This window comes from Zychaea mexicana (genome assembly GCF_025766255.1).
Source record: "Zychaea mexicana strain RSA 1403 chromosome Unknown BDB00scaffold_2, whole genome shotgun sequence".
Taxonomy (NCBI): domain Eukaryota; kingdom Fungi; phylum Mucoromycota; class Mucoromycetes; order Mucorales; family Lichtheimiaceae; genus Zychaea; species Zychaea mexicana.
The window spans coordinates 998,223-1,016,589 of NW_026516665.1; the positions used below are offsets into that span (position 1 = coordinate 998,223).

Here is an 18,367-nt window from a genome sequence, read left to right on the forward strand (position 1 = left end):
CGGTCTTAATGTGAGCAATGATAATACTTTCAGTTTTGGTTGCCATTGGAATTTCCAACAGCCAGAGTGAAGCTCAATTCAAGTAAATACTGCAAGTAAAGAAGGATGAACCAAATGGGATGAAGGGTAGGCTATATGTGCATAACGTCATATCATACACTAAATACATTAGACTCATTCGCTTTTATGCGAACTCGTGGGACAGAAAGGCATCCAATAAATAGTTACTATAAGGAACGATAAAAGAGGGGCACCTTGACATCTATCGTCAAAATGTTTTTCATTTTCATAGGCCCATAGTCACCTTTGCATATCATATCAAGAAGGAAGAAGACTACAAAACCCTGCATGTGTCGGGTTCAAACTCTCATCGTTCCTGGAAAAACAAAAATGCAACAGAGTGACTTTATGAGGCACATTTCACATTAAGTAATATCACATGCATCTTGCCTGTTTTCAAACTTCTCGGTTTCCAACACTAGGGGCCGCTTGCTTTTTTCCCTAGACGACACAATGTCTGCACAACAGACGAGTGAGCACCATGCTGCTACTACTATTTCGTTGAAACGAAAGGTGTCCACTGCTGATGAAAATGGCGACAAAAGCAGCTTGCATAGCCATAACAGCAAGAATACCAATGACAAAAGCAATGCACCAGCGAATGGGTCAACAGCAACAGCAACTACAGCCAAGAAAAAGAAAGCCCGATCGGCTTCTATTGACAGCAAAGCATCGAAGTCGTGGTTCTGGCGATCGTCTACACAGCAGCAACAGCAACCGACCATACAAGAGCAATTGCAAAGCGATAACAACTCGAATGCCGGACCTTCTGATTCTAATAACAATGCCAGCACGAATCTTGGCAGCAGCAGCAGTGGTGGTGGTGGTGGTGACAGCAATAATAACGGTGGCAATGATGATAATGATAACAGTAACAATAACGAGGATAATAAAGAGAAAGACAACGAACCAAAAGAATCATCATCACAGCAACCTGGAGGAGCAGCGGTATCGGGTATATGGTCTTGGTTAGGCTATTCAAATACAAATGGACCTGTAGAACAGAAACCGGACGTTAAAGATGACGATAATGTAGCATTGCCACCCGCTTTTAAAACGGAAGAAACAACTACAGCGCCACCACCACCACAACAGAAGGAATCGGCCGAAACATCAACATTACCTTCGGCACAAACTGATGCACAACACAACAATAACACCAATAATACCGAAAATCGCACATACTGGAAATCATTTTTCTGGTCTAGCGAACCTGACCCTAGCTACAACGGCAGCAACAGTGGCAGTAGTAGTAACAACAACAACCAAGACAGCGTTGTCATCGAAAAATTATCTTCGACCGAAACACGCACTGACGCCCCATCGCCAGCAGCTCCCATAATACCCCAATCCAACAAAAAGAACGTCGTTGTCCCAACGATCGAATCACAGCTCTACCCGCCACCTGAAACACCTAATAATTCAACGTCACTCTTGAACAAAGCTCTGCGAGCAATTAATCATATGTTTGCACAAAAATCACCACAACATGTCAATACAAAGTTTTCTCAGTTCGTGCGCGACATGAAGGCTCATCCAGAAGATATTGCAGGCAAAAAATTTGTAATTGTTGGCGTTCATGGCTGGTTCCCAACCAAGGTATGACAGGCACAGCTTGAAACGCCTGCTTTGCATTATTCTAATTGATCTTCTTTTTCTGTGTTGTAAAAAAGCTGGTACGAAGTGTTCTTGGTGAGCCAACTGGAACATCCATCAAATTCTGCGAGCAGATGGTGTCTGGTGTCCGACATTATTTTCAAGAGAATCATGGTTTAGTAATTCCGCATCATGCTATCACGAGTATTCCACTCGAAGGCGAAGGCAAGGTTGAAGAACGAGTGGATCGATTACATAAAGCTTTGCTTGGACACCCTGGCTGGATGGATGCGTTGACTACTGCCGACATAGTTCTTTGGACCACGCATTCACAAGGAACGCCTGTATCGACCATGATGCTCCATCGCTTGCTTGAAGAAAAGCACATTAATCTGCGATCACAATCCGTATGTCTGCTAGCAATGGCTGGTATCTCGCACGGACCATTTCCATCATTAAAAGGCAATCTCATCGTCAAGGTAAGAACCTAGTCTCTTTTTCCCTATGAATCAGTGGATCGAGAGGCATAATTTGATTGACCAATGCGCTTGTGTGTCCTTCAGTACTTTGAAGCAGATGCTGCTCGAGAGCTGTTCCACTTTATGGACTCGTCATCCGAGATATCTCAGAAATACCGAGAATCACTCAACTATTTACTGCGCAGCGGAATTAAGACCGTGTTAGTTGGATCTATGCAAGACCAGGTTGTTCCACTCTATTCAGCTATAATGACAGGCGCCTCGCATCCCAACATCCTTCGGGCAGTGTACATTGACGGGCACATCTATTCCGACGACGACTTTTTGATCAACTTGGTGACATTTGCACTACGGTTACGGAACGCCGGCTTATCGGATCATGGATTATTGACACATATCAGTGAGGTGCTTGCAGGCGACTTGTATTCATGGGAAGGAGGCCATTCCACCATTTACGAAGAACGCGACGTTTTCATCATGGCAGTTCAATACCTGTTTGAAAGTGCGTCTTTTGGACGAACAACAAGGACAACGGACACAGCTGTGGACGTACTATTAGACAGATTCCAAGCCAGAGTTCGCCAAAATCCGTTTTACTTACCATGGGCTATGCGTGGTATCTGTGATGATGCAGCTGTGCTGAGTGACCAGATTTTACGGCAAGAACTCCAAAAACTCCGCACGCTGTTTGAGCAATGGGTTCCGGCAAGTGCAAAGTTACGTGAAATCAAGTTTAGACTGGAACCATTGCGGGCACGTTTATAAATGCAAGCAATCCATGTAATACGTACACTTGTAGATCATCAGATATTGTTAGTATAATTAGAGAAGAAGATATAATAAAAAAATGAGACAGGCTTGTTTCTAAAACAAAGAAAATGATGATAGTACAGAGAGAGAAAAAGGATGCTGATGCGTGTGAAGGTGTGTGAAGGTGTAGATGTATATTTTTAATGGCCTTGGATTTCTCTCACAATGTTGCAATGTGTGATGGATAAGTCTATAAGAAACGGGCGAGTTCAGAAGATGCAATGTTCAGATTTGGTGACTGGGCGTTGATGGCGCGAATCAGTTCGATCAAGTGGGCACGCGTTGCTTCCTTGATCTGCTCTTCGTCGGAAAGCACATGTGTGAACACTTGGAGGAATTCGGCAAGATGGCTCAAAACCTAACAATATATCATATAAATACGGGGAGAAGGTATTATCAGTATCTAGTAAGGTACACCGTGTGTTCAAACACCATACTTACAAAAGCATTGTTGGATTGGAACAAGTTAAACAAGCACTCAAACACTGGCTCGTTTTCTTCATAATCGGCTTTCAGAGGTAACGCTGTCGTAAAGACAGGTAAAACTTGATCTAAGGGCACGGCATTTGGGTGCTTAAGAATCAACCGAGCAACAGCACCAGCAGCATTGTCAGTCGTGTTGAGGAGTGTTTGGTCTTGGAACAAAGGATGCAATGCAGTTAAAATGGCAGGGTATTGTCTAGTAATAAACCATTTTAGTCATCACCAATGACTATCGTCATTGTTCTTAAAAAAGCACTTACGAGGAAAGGTCGAGTTGCGAATACAGAGTCAAGACACCCAGAGCATATGCAGCGTTACTTCGGACAGTTTGATCTTCGTCGCTGGTTCCCTTGATGAAGAGTTGGAGCAGGCGTTGAGTATGAGGAGTCACTGCAGACTTGACACCGCTGATGCATTCGCCCAAACAGCCAACGGCCATCGATCTCTCGGAAGCTGTCTTGGTCTTTTTCTACAAATTATGCACACACCATAAACACTCAAGGCTTCATGGATGGACAATCAAAAGGTTCAACAGCAAAACTTACATAGTATTTGGAGATGAGAGGCAAAAAGATGTCAAAATAGGAAGAGAAACCTTCACCAATTGCTCCACAGAGTGCGGCAACAAGGTCTGCAGCAGAACCAATGAGGAGAGACTCTGACTCAGCTTCTTCATCCTCGTCAACAAAGTCCTCATCATCATAGGCTTGTTGGCAAACAGATCGCTTCTCGAAAATCTCCAAAAGATTGCGGGCTAATTCCTCCACGTCTAGCAGATAAAGGTGTTTGAGTTAGGGAGAAGCTTGCACTTGATTAATTGTTATATCTACTTGGATCACTTAACACTTACTGTCAGCAACGACAACAGGACCCATCAATTTGAGTGCTTGCACAAGTTCTTGACAAACCTGAACCACAACAGTTCGGTCATCCTCGTCCTTCCACATAGTCAAGATTGCTGGCATGACAACGCCAATCATGTTTTGCACATTTTCATGCACAGAGTACTTGAGCGGAAGACCGGGTGCCCATTCGCCAGGACTGGAAATGGTATAGAATGTTCGGAGGAATGCAAACAAACTTCCAACCACAGACTTGCGGACGCCATCGAAAATGTGAAAGGAAAGTTGCGACAGTTCTTGAACGGATGCTTCGACATAGGGCAAAAAGTGAGAGCGTGTGTTCTCAAACATCTCGCCGAGCGCATCAGCTGCAAACTCCTTTTCGTCTGCAAGTGCCGAGTTGAACCCAAAGGCATTCAAATCGTCCTCCTCATCCTCGCCATCCATGCTACCGGTCGTCAGGTCAACCTCGCCAAGAAGAATGCCATCATCCTTTTCTTCAGCCTTACAAGAAGCAAGGATTGGAGGCATCACTGTAGGGAGATAGGGAGCAAACTCTTCACCAAAGACGCGGGCAAGAATGGAAAAGAAGGCATACGAGCATTCGCGGAGACGGTTCGAGTCGAGTTGAAGCTGGTCGACGGCCAAATGCATCAGGTCTTGAGCGCAGTGGCGGAACTTTTCAGCACCCACGGCTTGAGCAATCGTACCAGCTGTATCGGTGGCAACACCACGAAGCAAGAGCTGATCAGGGGTTTCCTTGACGGTCATCAAGGCACGGATACGAGGCATCACCTGGCCAAAGTAAGGGTCGAAATCCTCGCCTGCTGCGTGTGCTGCACTGCCGATCGCAGCAATCACTGTAGCCTTGGTTTCGGTTTGCGAAGCGTTATCGAGCAACAACAAGAGTTTCTCCATCAACAAGGGGAGATACTGCACAACTTCCTGACCAAGACCTTCGAGGATGGCATCCAGTGCATTGCAAGCATGCTTTGTCACTTCGGGGTTGGTGTCGTTCATCAAGTTGAAAACCAAGGGCAACAACTCGCGATGATGCTTGGAGATCTCTGTTTGAAGTTCTTCGGCCAGACAACCCAAAGCCATGCATGCTGCTCGTCGTACAACAATTTCGGGATCGCCCAGACCTGTGCATACCAACGGCAGCAACTCCTCCAACTTGGGGCTCATGAAATCTGCGCATCCTTCGACAATCACAGCAAAAGCCATCATACCTGCCTTGCGAAACGCAGGATCTTGGTTCTGCAAGTAGCCGACAACAATAGGCATAATCACGGGGAACACCTGCTGCGGTGGCATGTTGGTTGCGAGCGCGTTGAGCACCTTGTATGCCAAACGAGATGGGGAATCCTCATCAACATCCTCTGGATCTTCTTCAGCACCGATAGGCATCAAGCCTTCGATCAAAAATCCAACCAACTTGAGACTTCTGATCTTGTTCTGTTTGCTATAAAACATACAAAGTAAGTGACACATGTTCCGTCAATTCCCCAGGCTAACCCCCTCCCCATTCGTTTCACTTACTAGACAGCAGCCCACATGAGGAATGACAGGGCCATGACACGAACAGATTCGTTCACCTCCCGATTTGTTCCAATGCTCAAGAAAAATCGAATGAGATCGACCAGATGGTTTGACAATAGCGGGGTATCCTGCATGATAATTAGTGGGATAAAATTGACTGCATAACTACTAAACGACATATGGAACATACCAGCATAAGGAGCGTATCGAGCACTTCAAAAATTTCGCCAGCACTTTCTTCATCGTCGTTCTTCAGGCATTCCTCCAAGACGTTAACCATGGCTGGAATCATGTCGCGGAATGCTTTCTATATTGCACACAGCCCGCCCCACGTAGAGAAAAACACGGTCCCCAAACTTAATAATACAGCCCAAAGACATGATGAAAGATAGAAATATAAAGTAGCCACATTACAATGTTTTCTTTGTCTTCCATATCGATGAATTCCGCCAACTTGCCAAGGATTCTATTAAATCGTCGTCCATCAGGATACAGCCTCGTCCCAAAAAAAGAAAAATCGCACTATTCGCATATCAACAATGAAAAAGCGTACTTACAAAACAGTAGTAACTCTGACTTTGAGACTTTCAGGATCGACCAAGGTTTTGTTGAACAACTCGTATAATGGAGTCATGTTGTTCATGAAGAACTCGGCAATAACTTCAAACAAGGTGAACAAGATGTACGTTCCAACCTCTCGATGACCAGCGTTTGCACTCGAACAGGCTTGGTTGAGGAACGTCAGTAGCTCGGGCCAAGATTCGTTAGGGACATCGAGTCGGGCCACAGACGAGATCACGCGAGCAATTGAGTGCCGTACAAGTTCTCTGTTGTTAACAGCCATCAGATTTACTTCTTCTATCGTAACACCTCGTATATGATCCCTTTTTGCAACGATATTTACTTTTCTTCGTTCAAAACAATCTGTAAGAGTTGGCCTCGAATCGATGCTCGGCTAGCCTCTTGAAGTTCGGGCCACCACTTGTTGATACGTTTGCGCAGCTCCACAGCAGCGAGTTGACGCACTTGGAAATGAGCTGATCGGCCAATGATCTCCACTAAACCCGGTACACAATTCTCGGTCGTATAATATTGAGTATTCAAAGTCGACGTAGCCTATTGAAAGATAGAGTAGCCTGGTTAAAACACTTTTTGTTCTTTTGTTCCTTTCCTGATTCCGCCGCGATCTGTTTTTTTTGTATAATTTTTTTTTACATTGCGAAGCGTCTCAGAATCTTGAGCGCTGGCTAACTTGGTTAGCAAATCGTCAAGACCTGCCAAGTATTGCTATAAGAATAAAGTGCTTGTATGTTTAATAATGGTTCAGCAAACAGAACAGTATGTGTTTATAACGAGAAGCTCGTTCACACCTCCATAACTACAGCAGCGAGTTGTGCAGGAAATACAAAAAAAAGAAAAGAAGGGAAAGTTGCTGGGTTTCTCTTTTTATTTTTTGAAACTTGTCTCTTTTCGTTCAGTTACCACAAAATTATTTTTGCACGAGCGACAGGTCAACTGCCAGAAGACTTCTTAGGCAGAAACCCGAATGAGTGACACTGGCAGTGACGTTGACTGGGAAGAGCTTTTTGGACCTGCGGTTGAAATTACAGTGGAAACATGTCCTGCCATCCCTGGACTTAAGTTAGCAAGAGAAGCAATAACACATGAGGAACAAATGACTCTGCTGCAAGCCATTACAGACCATCGCTACTTTCATGACGACGTTGACCAGGGTATGTGCTTTGGTACGTTACCTGCGCATTTCGCTTGGTTGGAACCCTGGGTGAAAACCATGTGCTCTGAGTTATTTCCCGAGAATATCGTAAGCCGGACACCCTTATTTGATCAAGCCATTATCAACTTGTATCAAAAAGGTATATATCATCACCATCAACCCACCCTTGCAGGGTAAGAAGAGGTTAACTAATATCTTCAAATCAAAACTAGGAAAGGGTATCAAATCACATATAGATTTATTACGGTAAGCATTCGTCCCTTCTCTATTGCCTGCTTATTGATACGCAAGTGTACTTTTTCTAAGTGATCCAATAGGTTTGATGATGGAATACTGGTCGTTTCGCTTCTTTCTTCCTGTGTCATGACAATGCAAAAAGATAGCCGAAAAATTCCTGTGCTGCTACGTCCTGGTGATGTCCTGGCACTCTCGGGCGAAGCGCGTTATCAATGGGAACATGGGATAGAGGAAAGGATGGTGGATAGTATAGACGGAGAATTGATTAAACGTGGAACACGCGTTAGCGTTACGTTGCGCAAGTTACTGGTAACTTCGTAATGTAGAATACATGCTGATTATTACCTTCGATACAGCAGACATAAAATATACGATAATGGTCTTTGAGATATAGATTCGAGTGTCTGGTGTTAGGCTTCTTGAAGAGTTTAGCGAGCGTAATACCCGATGCTATTCGCGAATGATTTCCTGCCAAATGTCCATCATCCTTCACTCTGGCGTATCCATGCTGTTCCTGGACTGTGTCACATGCTGGCTCGTGTGATTCAACATTAATGGCAGCAGTGCGTGTGACACTAGTGGCATCTTTTTCTTTAATGTGATGCTAGGTTCTTAACACGATAATAAGTCGATGTCATATACATATAACAGCAATCGGCTGCCATGCTGCAGTTTGATCCTCCTGTTTGCAAATAGATACTTGACTGTATTTTTGGAAGGGAAAGGGCAGAATCATCTGAAGTACACTTTATTCACTCGGCCAAAGGAGTCCTGCTTATATACCACTTTTTTTTAAAAAAAGGAAACAGATACAGTTTCTGATATAATGGGACTAAAGCCGCTGTCGTATCCTTTAGAAAGCACGATATACTCAAACACTTATCCTCAACCTCCGCTGCTTGTCTTTGCCTTTCGTTAATCATACAATTGAGGCCTTCACTGCTTCAGAAACTGTTTCGTTAAAAAAAGCAAGCGTTCGGATCCATCGGAGCTGGCGGCGTATCCATGCCGATAACCAGCAGCATAAGCCATCGAAACATGCGAAGCCGTCACAAATTTCGACAATCTCAGTTTGAGCAGGATTGACTACTATATTTGACAGTGCAAGTGTGTGTGCCTCACAAAAAAAAACCTAATCGATTGCAATGGCTAAATCACATAAGAATCAAAACGGTTCAAAGAAACTCAACCAAAAGGGGAAATCAAAAGCTGGCGTGTCCAAGGCTCCTAAGAATGGCAAGCCAGGCAAAGTCATGAAAAAGGAAAAGCCCTCTGTGACAAAACCTGCCGGTAAAGGATCGTCAAGCAAAAAAGCAGGTAAACACCTTTCACAAAGAAGTGTACAAGATTGAAAGAAGCATACTAATAGGATTCAACGATTGACTTTACTAGAGAAAAAAAGTGACAATACCAAGTACGTTACATAAACGCCTATCTATTTTATCCAACACGGTCCAACACTTAACTTCTCCTTTTTCATAGAATGTCGGTTGAGGACTTTTTCGCGGGCGGTTTCGATGCTAGCGGTTCGGACGATGATCTCGACAAGGTACGTGTGATTTCGTGAAAGGAGAATTGCGGGGCTGTTTCGAAAGTAGATTGGCTATATTAACAAATAATTGAAATCCAGGAACTTGAAGCTATGGAGAAAGTTGAAGACGACGCTGTAGTTGACGATTCCGACGACGACGACGACGACGAAGAAGACATGGTCGAAGATTTGGTCATGTCAGAAAACTTGGTTAACGACAAAGAAGACGTATCGGATGCGATCGACGAGGACGAAGACGATGATGAAAACCAGGACGATTTAGAAGCTAGCGATGACGCCAAACAATCATCAGAAGACGACGACGATTCTAGCGATGAAGAAAACGGTAACGACGACAAAGATGATGATGATGAGGACATCGATAACAGCAAAAAGCTCAACAAAGATATCAAGCGACACAAGAAAGAGCTCGAGCAATTGAAGAAGCAAGATCCAGAATTCTTCAAGTATCTTCAAAAAGAGGAAAATGCCCTGTTGGAATTCGACGAATCAGAAAAGGAAGACGATGAAGATGAAGATGAGAATGAAGGAAGTGATGAGGAACTGGGTAGCGAGGATCTCGACGGAATGGATGTCGATATGGACGACGAGAATTTAGAGCAAGAGAGCGACAGCGAAGCAGAAATGGATGGCGACGAGGATGATGAAAGCGGATTGGAAGTCCTGACCAAGAGCATGTTGAATGAATGGATCGAAGAAGTCGAAACAAAGCAGAGCGTCAATGCTATGAAGAAGCTTTTGGTTGCATTCAAGTCTGCTGCTAGAATGTCGGACGAAGAAAAGCTTGAACGCGTCAGCTTGGTGTATCGCATTGTTAATCCCAATGGTAAGCTTTTATAGTATATTGTGGGCTTAACTTGTGAAACGTGTAACTTACGCGCATATATAACTGTTCCATTAGTGTTCAATCAGCTCGTTGTTGCTACAATGCGAAACGCTCCAATTATTTTCAACCGTGTTTTCAAGTGCGGTCAAGGAAACAAGTCTCCAGCTACAGCTACTCGCTGGCAATACCATCAGGGCATGGTGAAGTTATATTTATCCAATTTGATCCACTTGATGTCTGGTCTTACCGATTCAGATATGCTGTATGTCGCTGTACGGGAGGCAGAAAAGTGCTCAGCTTATTGGGCGTGCTATGATAAATATGCCAAGGAATATCTCAAGGTAAGATAGAAAAATGTAGAGATAATGGGGAGAATGAGAACAGACGAATTGACATAAAAGTATTGCGGTATTTTCTATGTAGATTCTTTTGAACATGTGGTCTAATTTCACATCGTCTGATAATGTCCGTATCCAAAGTTTCTTGGCAATCCGATCGCTCACTACTGCACCTGTTCCCAAAGCAACAAAGCAGTCTACATACTTGGATTTGGCCCTCAAAAACATCTATCTGACCTTTGTGCGTAACTGCAAAAACACAAATGCTCACACTTTACCTGCCATCAATTTGATGCGGAATCTGGCCGTCCAGCTTTATGGAATCGATCAAGAATTGAGCTATCAACAAGCATTCGTATATATCCGTCAGCTCGCAATCACTTTACGAAACGCTATGCAGACCAAAACAAAGGTAGGAAGGCTGGAGAAGAATACATAATTCACGGAAACGGCTGAGCGTAAGGCTGATCATCCTTATATCTTGTACTTATAGGAAAGTTACACGTCTGTTTACAACTGGCAATTTATCCACTGTATCGATTTCTGGGCAAATGTACTAGCTGCAAATTGCCAAGATGAATCGTCTGAATTACGGCCTTTGATCTACCCATTGGCGCAGGTTGCTCTCGGTACCATCAAGTGAGTGGATATGTATATTTTATGATGATTGAAAAGAGAGACACGTAGACAGAAGGGATGATTAATGCAAGAATATTTTGTCAGATTGGTCCCCGATGCCCAATATTATCCTCTTCGTTTCCACGTGTTGCGATCTATGACAACCTTGGGTGTTTCCACAAAGGTGTTTATCCCCTTGGCACCATACATGTTTGAGCTGTTCGAGAGCCCGGCATTGACAAAACAAGCAAAGCCTTCTACTCTCAAACCATTGCAATGGGATATTCATTTAAAAACACCTCAAAACTATCTCCGTGGCCGTGTCTTCCAGGTAAATATTAGAAACATACGATTGCACTTTTGTTCGAACGCTTACTCGTACCCTCTATCTTTTTAAAGGATGGCGTTCTGGAGCAGCTGAATGAATGCATTTTGAACTACTATAAGGGTTACTTTTACCATATCGCTTATCCCGAAATGGTTATACCTGGCATTGTTGCGGTAAGTTTACAATTCTAGACTTGTACAAAATGCGAAGAGTTCTGTTAATTCATGCTGATCTGTTTGGTTTTTTTTCTACCTGCCGCTATGCACAATATAGATCAAACGTTTCCTCAAAAAATCCAAACCATCGAAACAATCCAAAAAGCTTCATGATCTGGCATCCAAGGTAATACACTATTTTGTTCGGTGTTTTGAGAATAGCAGAAACTTATATTGACTTGTCTATGGTTTTTATTGTATCAGCTCGATATTAAATCCAAATACATCTTGACGCAACGTTCCAAGATTGACTTTAGTCCTACTGATCAGGTAGACGTGGACAAGTTTATCAAAGAAATGCAGCAAAAACTATTATAATTTCTTAAAAGACTATCACAAAAGACATTCATATCATTCATTTTGCAATTCACATCATCTTCTACAACTGTAAAATAAAAGAAAGCCACCTATTAACCAGTAATTTTAAACTACTTGATATTGGTACATGCGTGCAAGGGATATATTGGTGCCCATATTTTTATTAAGATGCTTTCTGAAATGTGCTGTAGTTCCTGATAGTACTACTACATCGAGCATCCTAGCTGTGGCTACTACTACATACCATCTTCCTTTTTCAGATACGCGCCAAGAAACTCAAATGCTTTGTCAATATCGCTCGATGAACGGACCAGATTACTGTATGCTACGTATAAATCGGGTCGAAGAATGACAATGGCAGCTGGAACATCTGGCTTGTCGTACATGTGTGTCCCCAAATTAACACGTTTCGATATCGAACCATCCGTATCCCAATGATCCTCGGACCAAAAAGCAGTCTCTGCGACTGATGCTTGTTCGCCATGTTCTTGTACAAATTCTGGTGCTTTAGATTCATGCACATGCCATGTAGACTCGATCACCATCGGCCGAACAGTAGCTGACGGGTATTTGGAATCGAAAAACTTTGTCCAGAACTCTTGTGTCAACGGATTCGATGGGAAACGTGATGGACGGCTACTGATCCACATGACAGCGTGTTGTGTGGTTGTATCCGTTGCAAGAATTTGGTGCAATGTGCATCGCTCGAGCTTGCTGGTCAGCACACGTTTGCGGAGGACAGAAGTATCAGGCATGAAATTTCCAGGTTCAATCAGGTCGGTACTATTGTGTTTGTTACTGCTTGAGTTGGCAGAGTGTAACAACTGAGATTCCTTTGGGAGCCGCACATGAACCTGGAAGATATATTTTGTTTGGCCACGTTACAAAATGCACATAATGTAACCGGATTTCTATACGACAATCAAGCTCTACAAAAATTTAGGAGAAGCGTGTAGAAACAAACCTGCATCATTTGTACAATGAAGTAGTTCTTGATTCTATCGAACGACAGTGCTCCAGAAAGTAAGTATCCTACAGCCGCTGTCATCAAAAATATGATATAAACATCAGCTTGTATGCGTGCAAAGTGTTATTCAACCTAGAACTTCAATTCAAGAAACTTACACAAGATTGGCCCCTTTGTAAGTGCAAATCGTGTTGCAGACCCTGTGGTTTGCAAAGTTGCCGCAACGATAGGCTCACGCTACAGTGCCCAACAAGCATGATGATCTTTAGCATTTTGTCGTTACTGGGTCACACCGTATCCTTCTTCTACAGTAGCTTACCTCGACAACATAAGAGTCAAGTATTTTCTCATCGTCAGAAGACAGACCTCTCAGGACAATTGACAGCTTCCAAGCAAGGTTGTCAGCTGACAAAATAGTAATGATAGACAATATATCATGATCAGCTACAAGTCTACACGATTAGAAACTTTCTCTCCCTCAGGACACTTACCATCCTGGAGACCAAGGTTCAAACCTTGACCGCCCACTGGTGAATGACAATGAGCAGCGTCTAACATAGTGGTATGTATATATGCACATGCGCATGTAGAGCCATGCGTTACATTAACTGGGTGACAGCGAATTTTTATCATGTAAGTTATACCTCCTATTAAAAATGCACGCTTACGACGAAACCCATTCGCCTTACGCTCATTGATGCGAAACTCGGTCAACCACAAAGGTTCTTGAGCCACGACTTCTAATGGGTGAAGCCGTTCGGTCATTATATTTTGTAGTTGTTCAAGCGTAAAACCATGCTCTTCCTGGACAACGCCGTGTGTTGTTCTATCGCTCTCATCTACTTCGTAAGGTCCCAGATTTCCAACCACTCGGAAATACTGTTTGCCGTTTCTTTTGCCGATGGGAATAGCACCGCACATGCCTATGTGTGGCCAACAGGGTTATATGGAGTTCCGTATTAAATATCGAGACCAAAAACATCTTTTCATCAAGGATCTCACAATCCGGATGCTTTTCCGGTTTCTTCTTCTTTCTCGATATTTCTATACGTACCATTCGAATGCACAAATCCATTCGCTCGGGTATACGGTAGTTTGGATGCATCTTTTCCTGTCAGAGCTACGTCGCCCATGCCAAATCGAGTAGCCATAGAATATCCGACGAAATTCCAATTCTCTGTCTTTTTGCGAACCACTGAATGAGATCCATCGGCGCCAATAATGTACCTTGCGAGTACTTTCGTTTCAAAACCTGTCCCTGTATGCCTGACGATGGCTTCGATGTGGTCCTCGTCTTGTGAATAATCGATCAACTGAGTGTGCCAGGCAATGCAATCCGAACCCACCAATCGAATCAATACTGTTTCTGTTATGTCTTGTGCAAGACATGTCATTTGAGGAAAGCTCGTATCACCTGTCACATCCATCGTGCCGACCTATACGTAGATACGGAGTAATGATGTCAATTCTGTCGTTCTTTAGTTCATCTAGTTCTATTTTCTTCCTGTCTCTTCTCACGCTAATCCATTTTACGTACACCGATGTCATAAATGATTCCATACATACTTTGGATCCTTGGACGTGTATTTGAACGCCCTGGACAACAATAGCTTCCTTTAGAAGATGGTGCGCAATATTATGATTTGCCATGACTTCCATTGTTCGTGGTGTCAACAATACAGCTCTACTTTGTGTGGTAGGTCCATTTTTTGGATCACAAATGTAGACTGAATGACCAAGCTTCGCCATCTTTTATACACATGATATCGAAAAACCATCGCTTAGTATAATCATATAATGGTTTACGTAAACGTGCTGGGAAAGTACGATGGACCTCGCGTGTGAAAAGGTATGCACTCTCAAATAAGAGAATTACCTGGTAGGCAAAGAACAGACCGACAGGACCTGCTCCTGATATAAAAACATCAACTCGATTTTCTATATGTTGACCGTCGTTGTTAGTAGCAGTGCAAGTAGTGGCCATATTTTGGACGTATACAGCGGTAAAAGTATAAATTGAAAGAAATAGATGTGCAAAAAAAAGAAGGTGAGAAATGAAACACGGTAGGGCGACTGCGTTATTGTTTATGCATATCTTTATATGCTGGTGTGAACACTGCGCCCTGTGGTACATACACTAGCCCTAGCCGTTTCAAAAAACTCACGGAAACGGATTTCGGGAAATTAATTTCTCCGAGCGGTTAATCATGTAACCGAACCAAAATCCGTTTTCCAGAATAAACTGCTAATCAAGCTCTATTGATAAATATCCACTGCCATGTCCGCACGCGCACTTTATAAAATAGCACGCTATGTACTGTAGCCTTTTCTGTTATATTATCTCAACTTCTGTACACTATGTATCAAATGATTTTTTTATGGAGCCTTCCATCCCTGGACGGTTAGCATCATTAGTTGTTATATCTAATTAATCCTGCATGGAAAGCTTGCGCGCCCCAAGCAACTTTCCATCTTTTTATATCAAAATTCATTCTCTTGCAGTGTCCATGCTGATATCTTCTCTGTATCTGTCTAATTTCGTAACATGACATGTGCAACTATGGTGTATTTCATCTATAACCGCCAAAATTTTCCCCAAAATTGAAAGCTATCAGCACCCCCAAAAACAAGTTTACCACAAAAGCAACCAAATAAATTGTTTCTTAAGCATCTTTAGTCTATTTCTATTTGGCTAACTTCTTAAAAAAATGTTTTGGGAAGGAGAGGATAGTCGTCAAAGTCTGCCGGTTTAGGAAAATTTTGCAGACGAAGGGGAAAATTGAAACGCACTCATGCATATTCGGGTAAATAATACTCACGTGAAATTTCCTAATTTGGTTAGTATCTAATGCCTTACACTGTTATTCGCAAGAGCTGAGATGTGGCCACACCCTGTTCCTTCTACCAGATGCCACCACTTAGGAAGCGCCAGAAGAGCGCTAGAGAGAACGCAAAGAGAAAACAACACGATGAATATGGAAGATTCATAGCTTCGGAAAGTCCAGCGACTATCACACATGTCGATGCAGGATCTGAACTAAGTGACAACAACGACGACGATAATATCAACGATTGGGAACTCCTTGACCTGACGCACAATATATTACAACAGGCTGCAAAACTATCGCTGGCTTGGAAAGACGATGCAGATAAATCCATGCGTGTAGTATATAACAAAGACTCCCGTACGACCAACTGGCGAAGACGAACAGAAGCAAGAGCTGCTGCAGAAGGTTGCAAAAAGGTCGATAGTTATTTCACGAAGGTGACGCAAACGCCGTGTATACATTCAGAGAACTCTTCTAAAGCTCTCCACAAAAACCACAGCGTCGCCAATATTGATGGTGAGGAGCAACTCTCACAGCTTTTAGCATCTTTAAAAGCACTTATAAAGCCGGTAGCGAACAAAGGAAGCACGCTCAATACTATGGGTGCTTTTCAAATGGCAAAAACACAAGCTGTATACCGGTACTATCACTATCGGTCACAGGGATTGATAGTTCTCAAAGAGCTGCTGTCGATATCTGGACCACCCCATCAAAAGAGTACAGGGCAAAGGCCATCCGCTACTGGGCGCGCGAATTCCGTGATTCTGGGTCCATCTCAACACATCAACAAGGGAAGCATGTAAAAAGAGAATCACTCCTCAGTGACGAGTCCGTGGAAGAACGAATCCGTCTATTGATAGGCGGTCAAAAACTCGAACTGCGTAACCTCCCTGCTTTTGTTAAAGTTATCAATGAAAGTATCATCCCTGAGATACTTGGTGTTCCAGGCTCAGTATCACAGACGACATTATGGCGATATATGTCTGAGTGGGGTTATCGATACCGCAAAAACAGCAAGGATATATATTACGACGGGCACGAACGAGATGACGTGGTAGCATACCGATTAAAATGGGCTAAACGAATGGTGGAGTACAAGAAGCGGATGGACTCGTACGAAGGACAACGTGCAGAAATCATCATTGAGCCATCTTTAGCGCCTGATCAAAAGAAAATTGTTATGGTTACCCATGATGAGTCAACCTTCTATGCAAACGACGGTAAACAAAAGCTATGGCTGGCAGACGGCGAGAGTATCCTACGCAACAAAAGCCCTGGACAATCCATTATGATATCCGAGTTCCAATGCGCGTGTCATGGCACAATGCGATCTGGAATATGGACCTCGCGTACATACTTCTATGCAGGGGCTAACCGAGAACAGTATTGGACCAGCAAAGACATGGTTAAGCAGTTAGAAGAAGATGCGATCCCACTATTTGACCTTTTGCACCCTGGTTGTCAAGCATTATTTATATTCGATCAAAGTAGTAATCATAACGCTTACCCAAGTGATGCATTACTGGCGAGAACTATGTGCAAGGATCCAAAGCGGTGTGGAGTGGATAACGCAGAGCATGACTGCAGCATGCACGTGTATCGGGACAGCTACTTTATCGATGAAGCAACCAAAGAAAAGAAAACACAAAGGATGTACATGAACATCGAAGAAAACATTAAGAAACGCAAGCGAGGTGTCACGATAGTCACGGCCGACAAACAGCAAGTATGCCATTTCAAGGGGATAAAAATCATTTTGAATGAGCGTGGACTTTGGTTTGAGGAAGACCCGTATAGACCTGGAAAAGTTTGGCGAATGGATTGCAAAAAAGAAGAAGCGGACGATAGCAAGTGTTGTGCTAGACATTTTCTTGGTGCCCAGCCCGACTTTCGAGATCAAAAGACAGCCCTTTGTGAAGCTGTGGAGAACGCGGGTCACATTTTTGAGCTATATCCAAAATTCCATTGCGAGTGCAATTGGATCGAACGATATTGGGGCCAAGCAAAGTACCATGCACGAATCAATTGTGATTACAGTTTTAAAGCTTTGAAAGAAAACTTACCAAAGTTCCTGGATACTGTTTCGCCCCCAGACGAAGCACCTACACTAATTAGACGATTTTATGGAAGGGTGTGGCGTTTTATAGACGCTTATTCCCAAGAACTACCAACTCCCGAAGCTATCACTCTTGTGGAAAGATATACTTCCCGAACTTACAGCTCACACCGTCGTGACGATTTCCCTACTATTATTTGAATATTACCAAATAAAGAAGCGGCATTTGAAATCTCAAAATTGAAACATTGGCGGTTATAGATGAAATACACCATACGGTATGCCATTGTTGTCAAATTTCTTCCATTGTTGTAGTAGCAACTCATCAAGAAATATAAATATCAATTTGTTTATTTTTTTGACATCATTGTTTGAGATCAGCTTGTCAGAAAAAACTATGCCGATAGAGCCAAAATTAGGTAAGTATTTTTCATCAGTTTAGGTTTAAAGTTTTATGTCTCAATATAGAGGATAATTGGACCGATGCCTATGAGCATGCGGTCACTTGTTCGAGATACAGTTGTGTTAAAGAGATAT

The 18,367-nt window shown here is 43.1% G+C and overlaps 5 protein-coding genes across 5 annotated transcripts; 3 read left to right on the forward strand and 2 right to left on the reverse strand.

Annotated features, from left to right (window-relative positions):
* Positions 1-417: 417 nt before the first annotated feature.
* Positions 418-2,970, forward strand: BDB00DRAFT_796793 (uncharacterized protein). The gene is made up of 3 exons (XM_053121495.1): positions 418-1,659; positions 1,734-2,135; positions 2,220-2,970. The coding sequence occupies exons 1-3, from the start codon at positions 514-516 to the stop codon at positions 2,898-2,900; spliced, it is 2,229 nt and encodes a 742-aa protein (XP_052985681.1). The 5' UTR covers positions 418-513; the 3' UTR covers positions 2,901-2,970.
* A 165-nt stretch (positions 2,971-3,135) lies between these two features.
* On the reverse strand, positions 3,136-7,188 carry BDB00DRAFT_866895 (armadillo-type protein; the record flags this gene model as incomplete). The annotated part of the gene is made up of 12 exons (XM_053126279.1): positions 3,136-3,303; positions 3,387-3,624; positions 3,689-3,897; positions 3,974-4,197; positions 4,279-5,735; positions 5,813-5,940; positions 6,003-6,119; positions 6,227-6,278; positions 6,370-6,639; positions 6,717-6,928; positions 7,028-7,099; positions 7,183-7,188. The coding sequence occupies 12 exons, from the start codon at positions 7,186-7,188 to the stop codon at positions 3,136-3,138; spliced, it is 3,153 nt and encodes a 1,050-aa protein (XP_052985682.1).
* A 33-nt stretch (positions 7,189-7,221) lies between these two features.
* On the forward strand, positions 7,222-8,185 carry BDB00DRAFT_233402 (uncharacterized protein). The gene is made up of 3 exons (XM_053116579.1): positions 7,222-7,686; positions 7,760-7,793; positions 7,865-8,185. Exons 1-3 carry the CDS (start codon positions 7,359-7,361, stop codon positions 8,103-8,105), a joined length of 603 nt encoding a protein of 200 aa, XP_052985683.1. The 5' UTR covers positions 7,222-7,358; the 3' UTR covers positions 8,106-8,185.
* Positions 8,186-8,878: 693 nt separating this feature from the next.
* Positions 8,879-12,119, forward strand: BDB00DRAFT_796803 (Noc2p family-domain-containing protein). The gene is made up of 11 exons (XM_053121496.1): positions 8,879-9,101; positions 9,177-9,198; positions 9,267-9,333; positions 9,415-10,162; positions 10,238-10,503; positions 10,586-10,912; positions 10,994-11,139; positions 11,224-11,449; positions 11,518-11,619; positions 11,720-11,788; positions 11,866-12,119. Exons 1-11 carry the CDS (start codon positions 8,930-8,932, stop codon positions 11,977-11,979), a joined length of 2,259 nt encoding a protein of 752 aa, XP_052985684.1. The 5' UTR covers positions 8,879-8,929; the 3' UTR covers positions 11,980-12,119.
* Positions 12,109-15,001, reverse strand: BDB00DRAFT_796806 (FAD binding domain-containing protein). The gene is made up of 9 exons (XM_053121497.1): positions 14,823-15,001; positions 14,513-14,695; positions 14,001-14,382; positions 13,591-13,869; positions 13,438-13,497; positions 13,266-13,351; positions 13,105-13,183; positions 12,944-13,020; positions 12,109-12,833 (listed from the first exon to the last, which is right to left on the reverse strand). Exons 1-9 carry the CDS (start codon positions 14,928-14,930, stop codon positions 12,216-12,218), a joined length of 1,872 nt encoding a protein of 623 aa, XP_052985685.1. The 5' UTR covers positions 14,931-15,001; the 3' UTR covers positions 12,109-12,215.
* Positions 15,002-18,367: the final 3,366 nt, after the last annotated feature.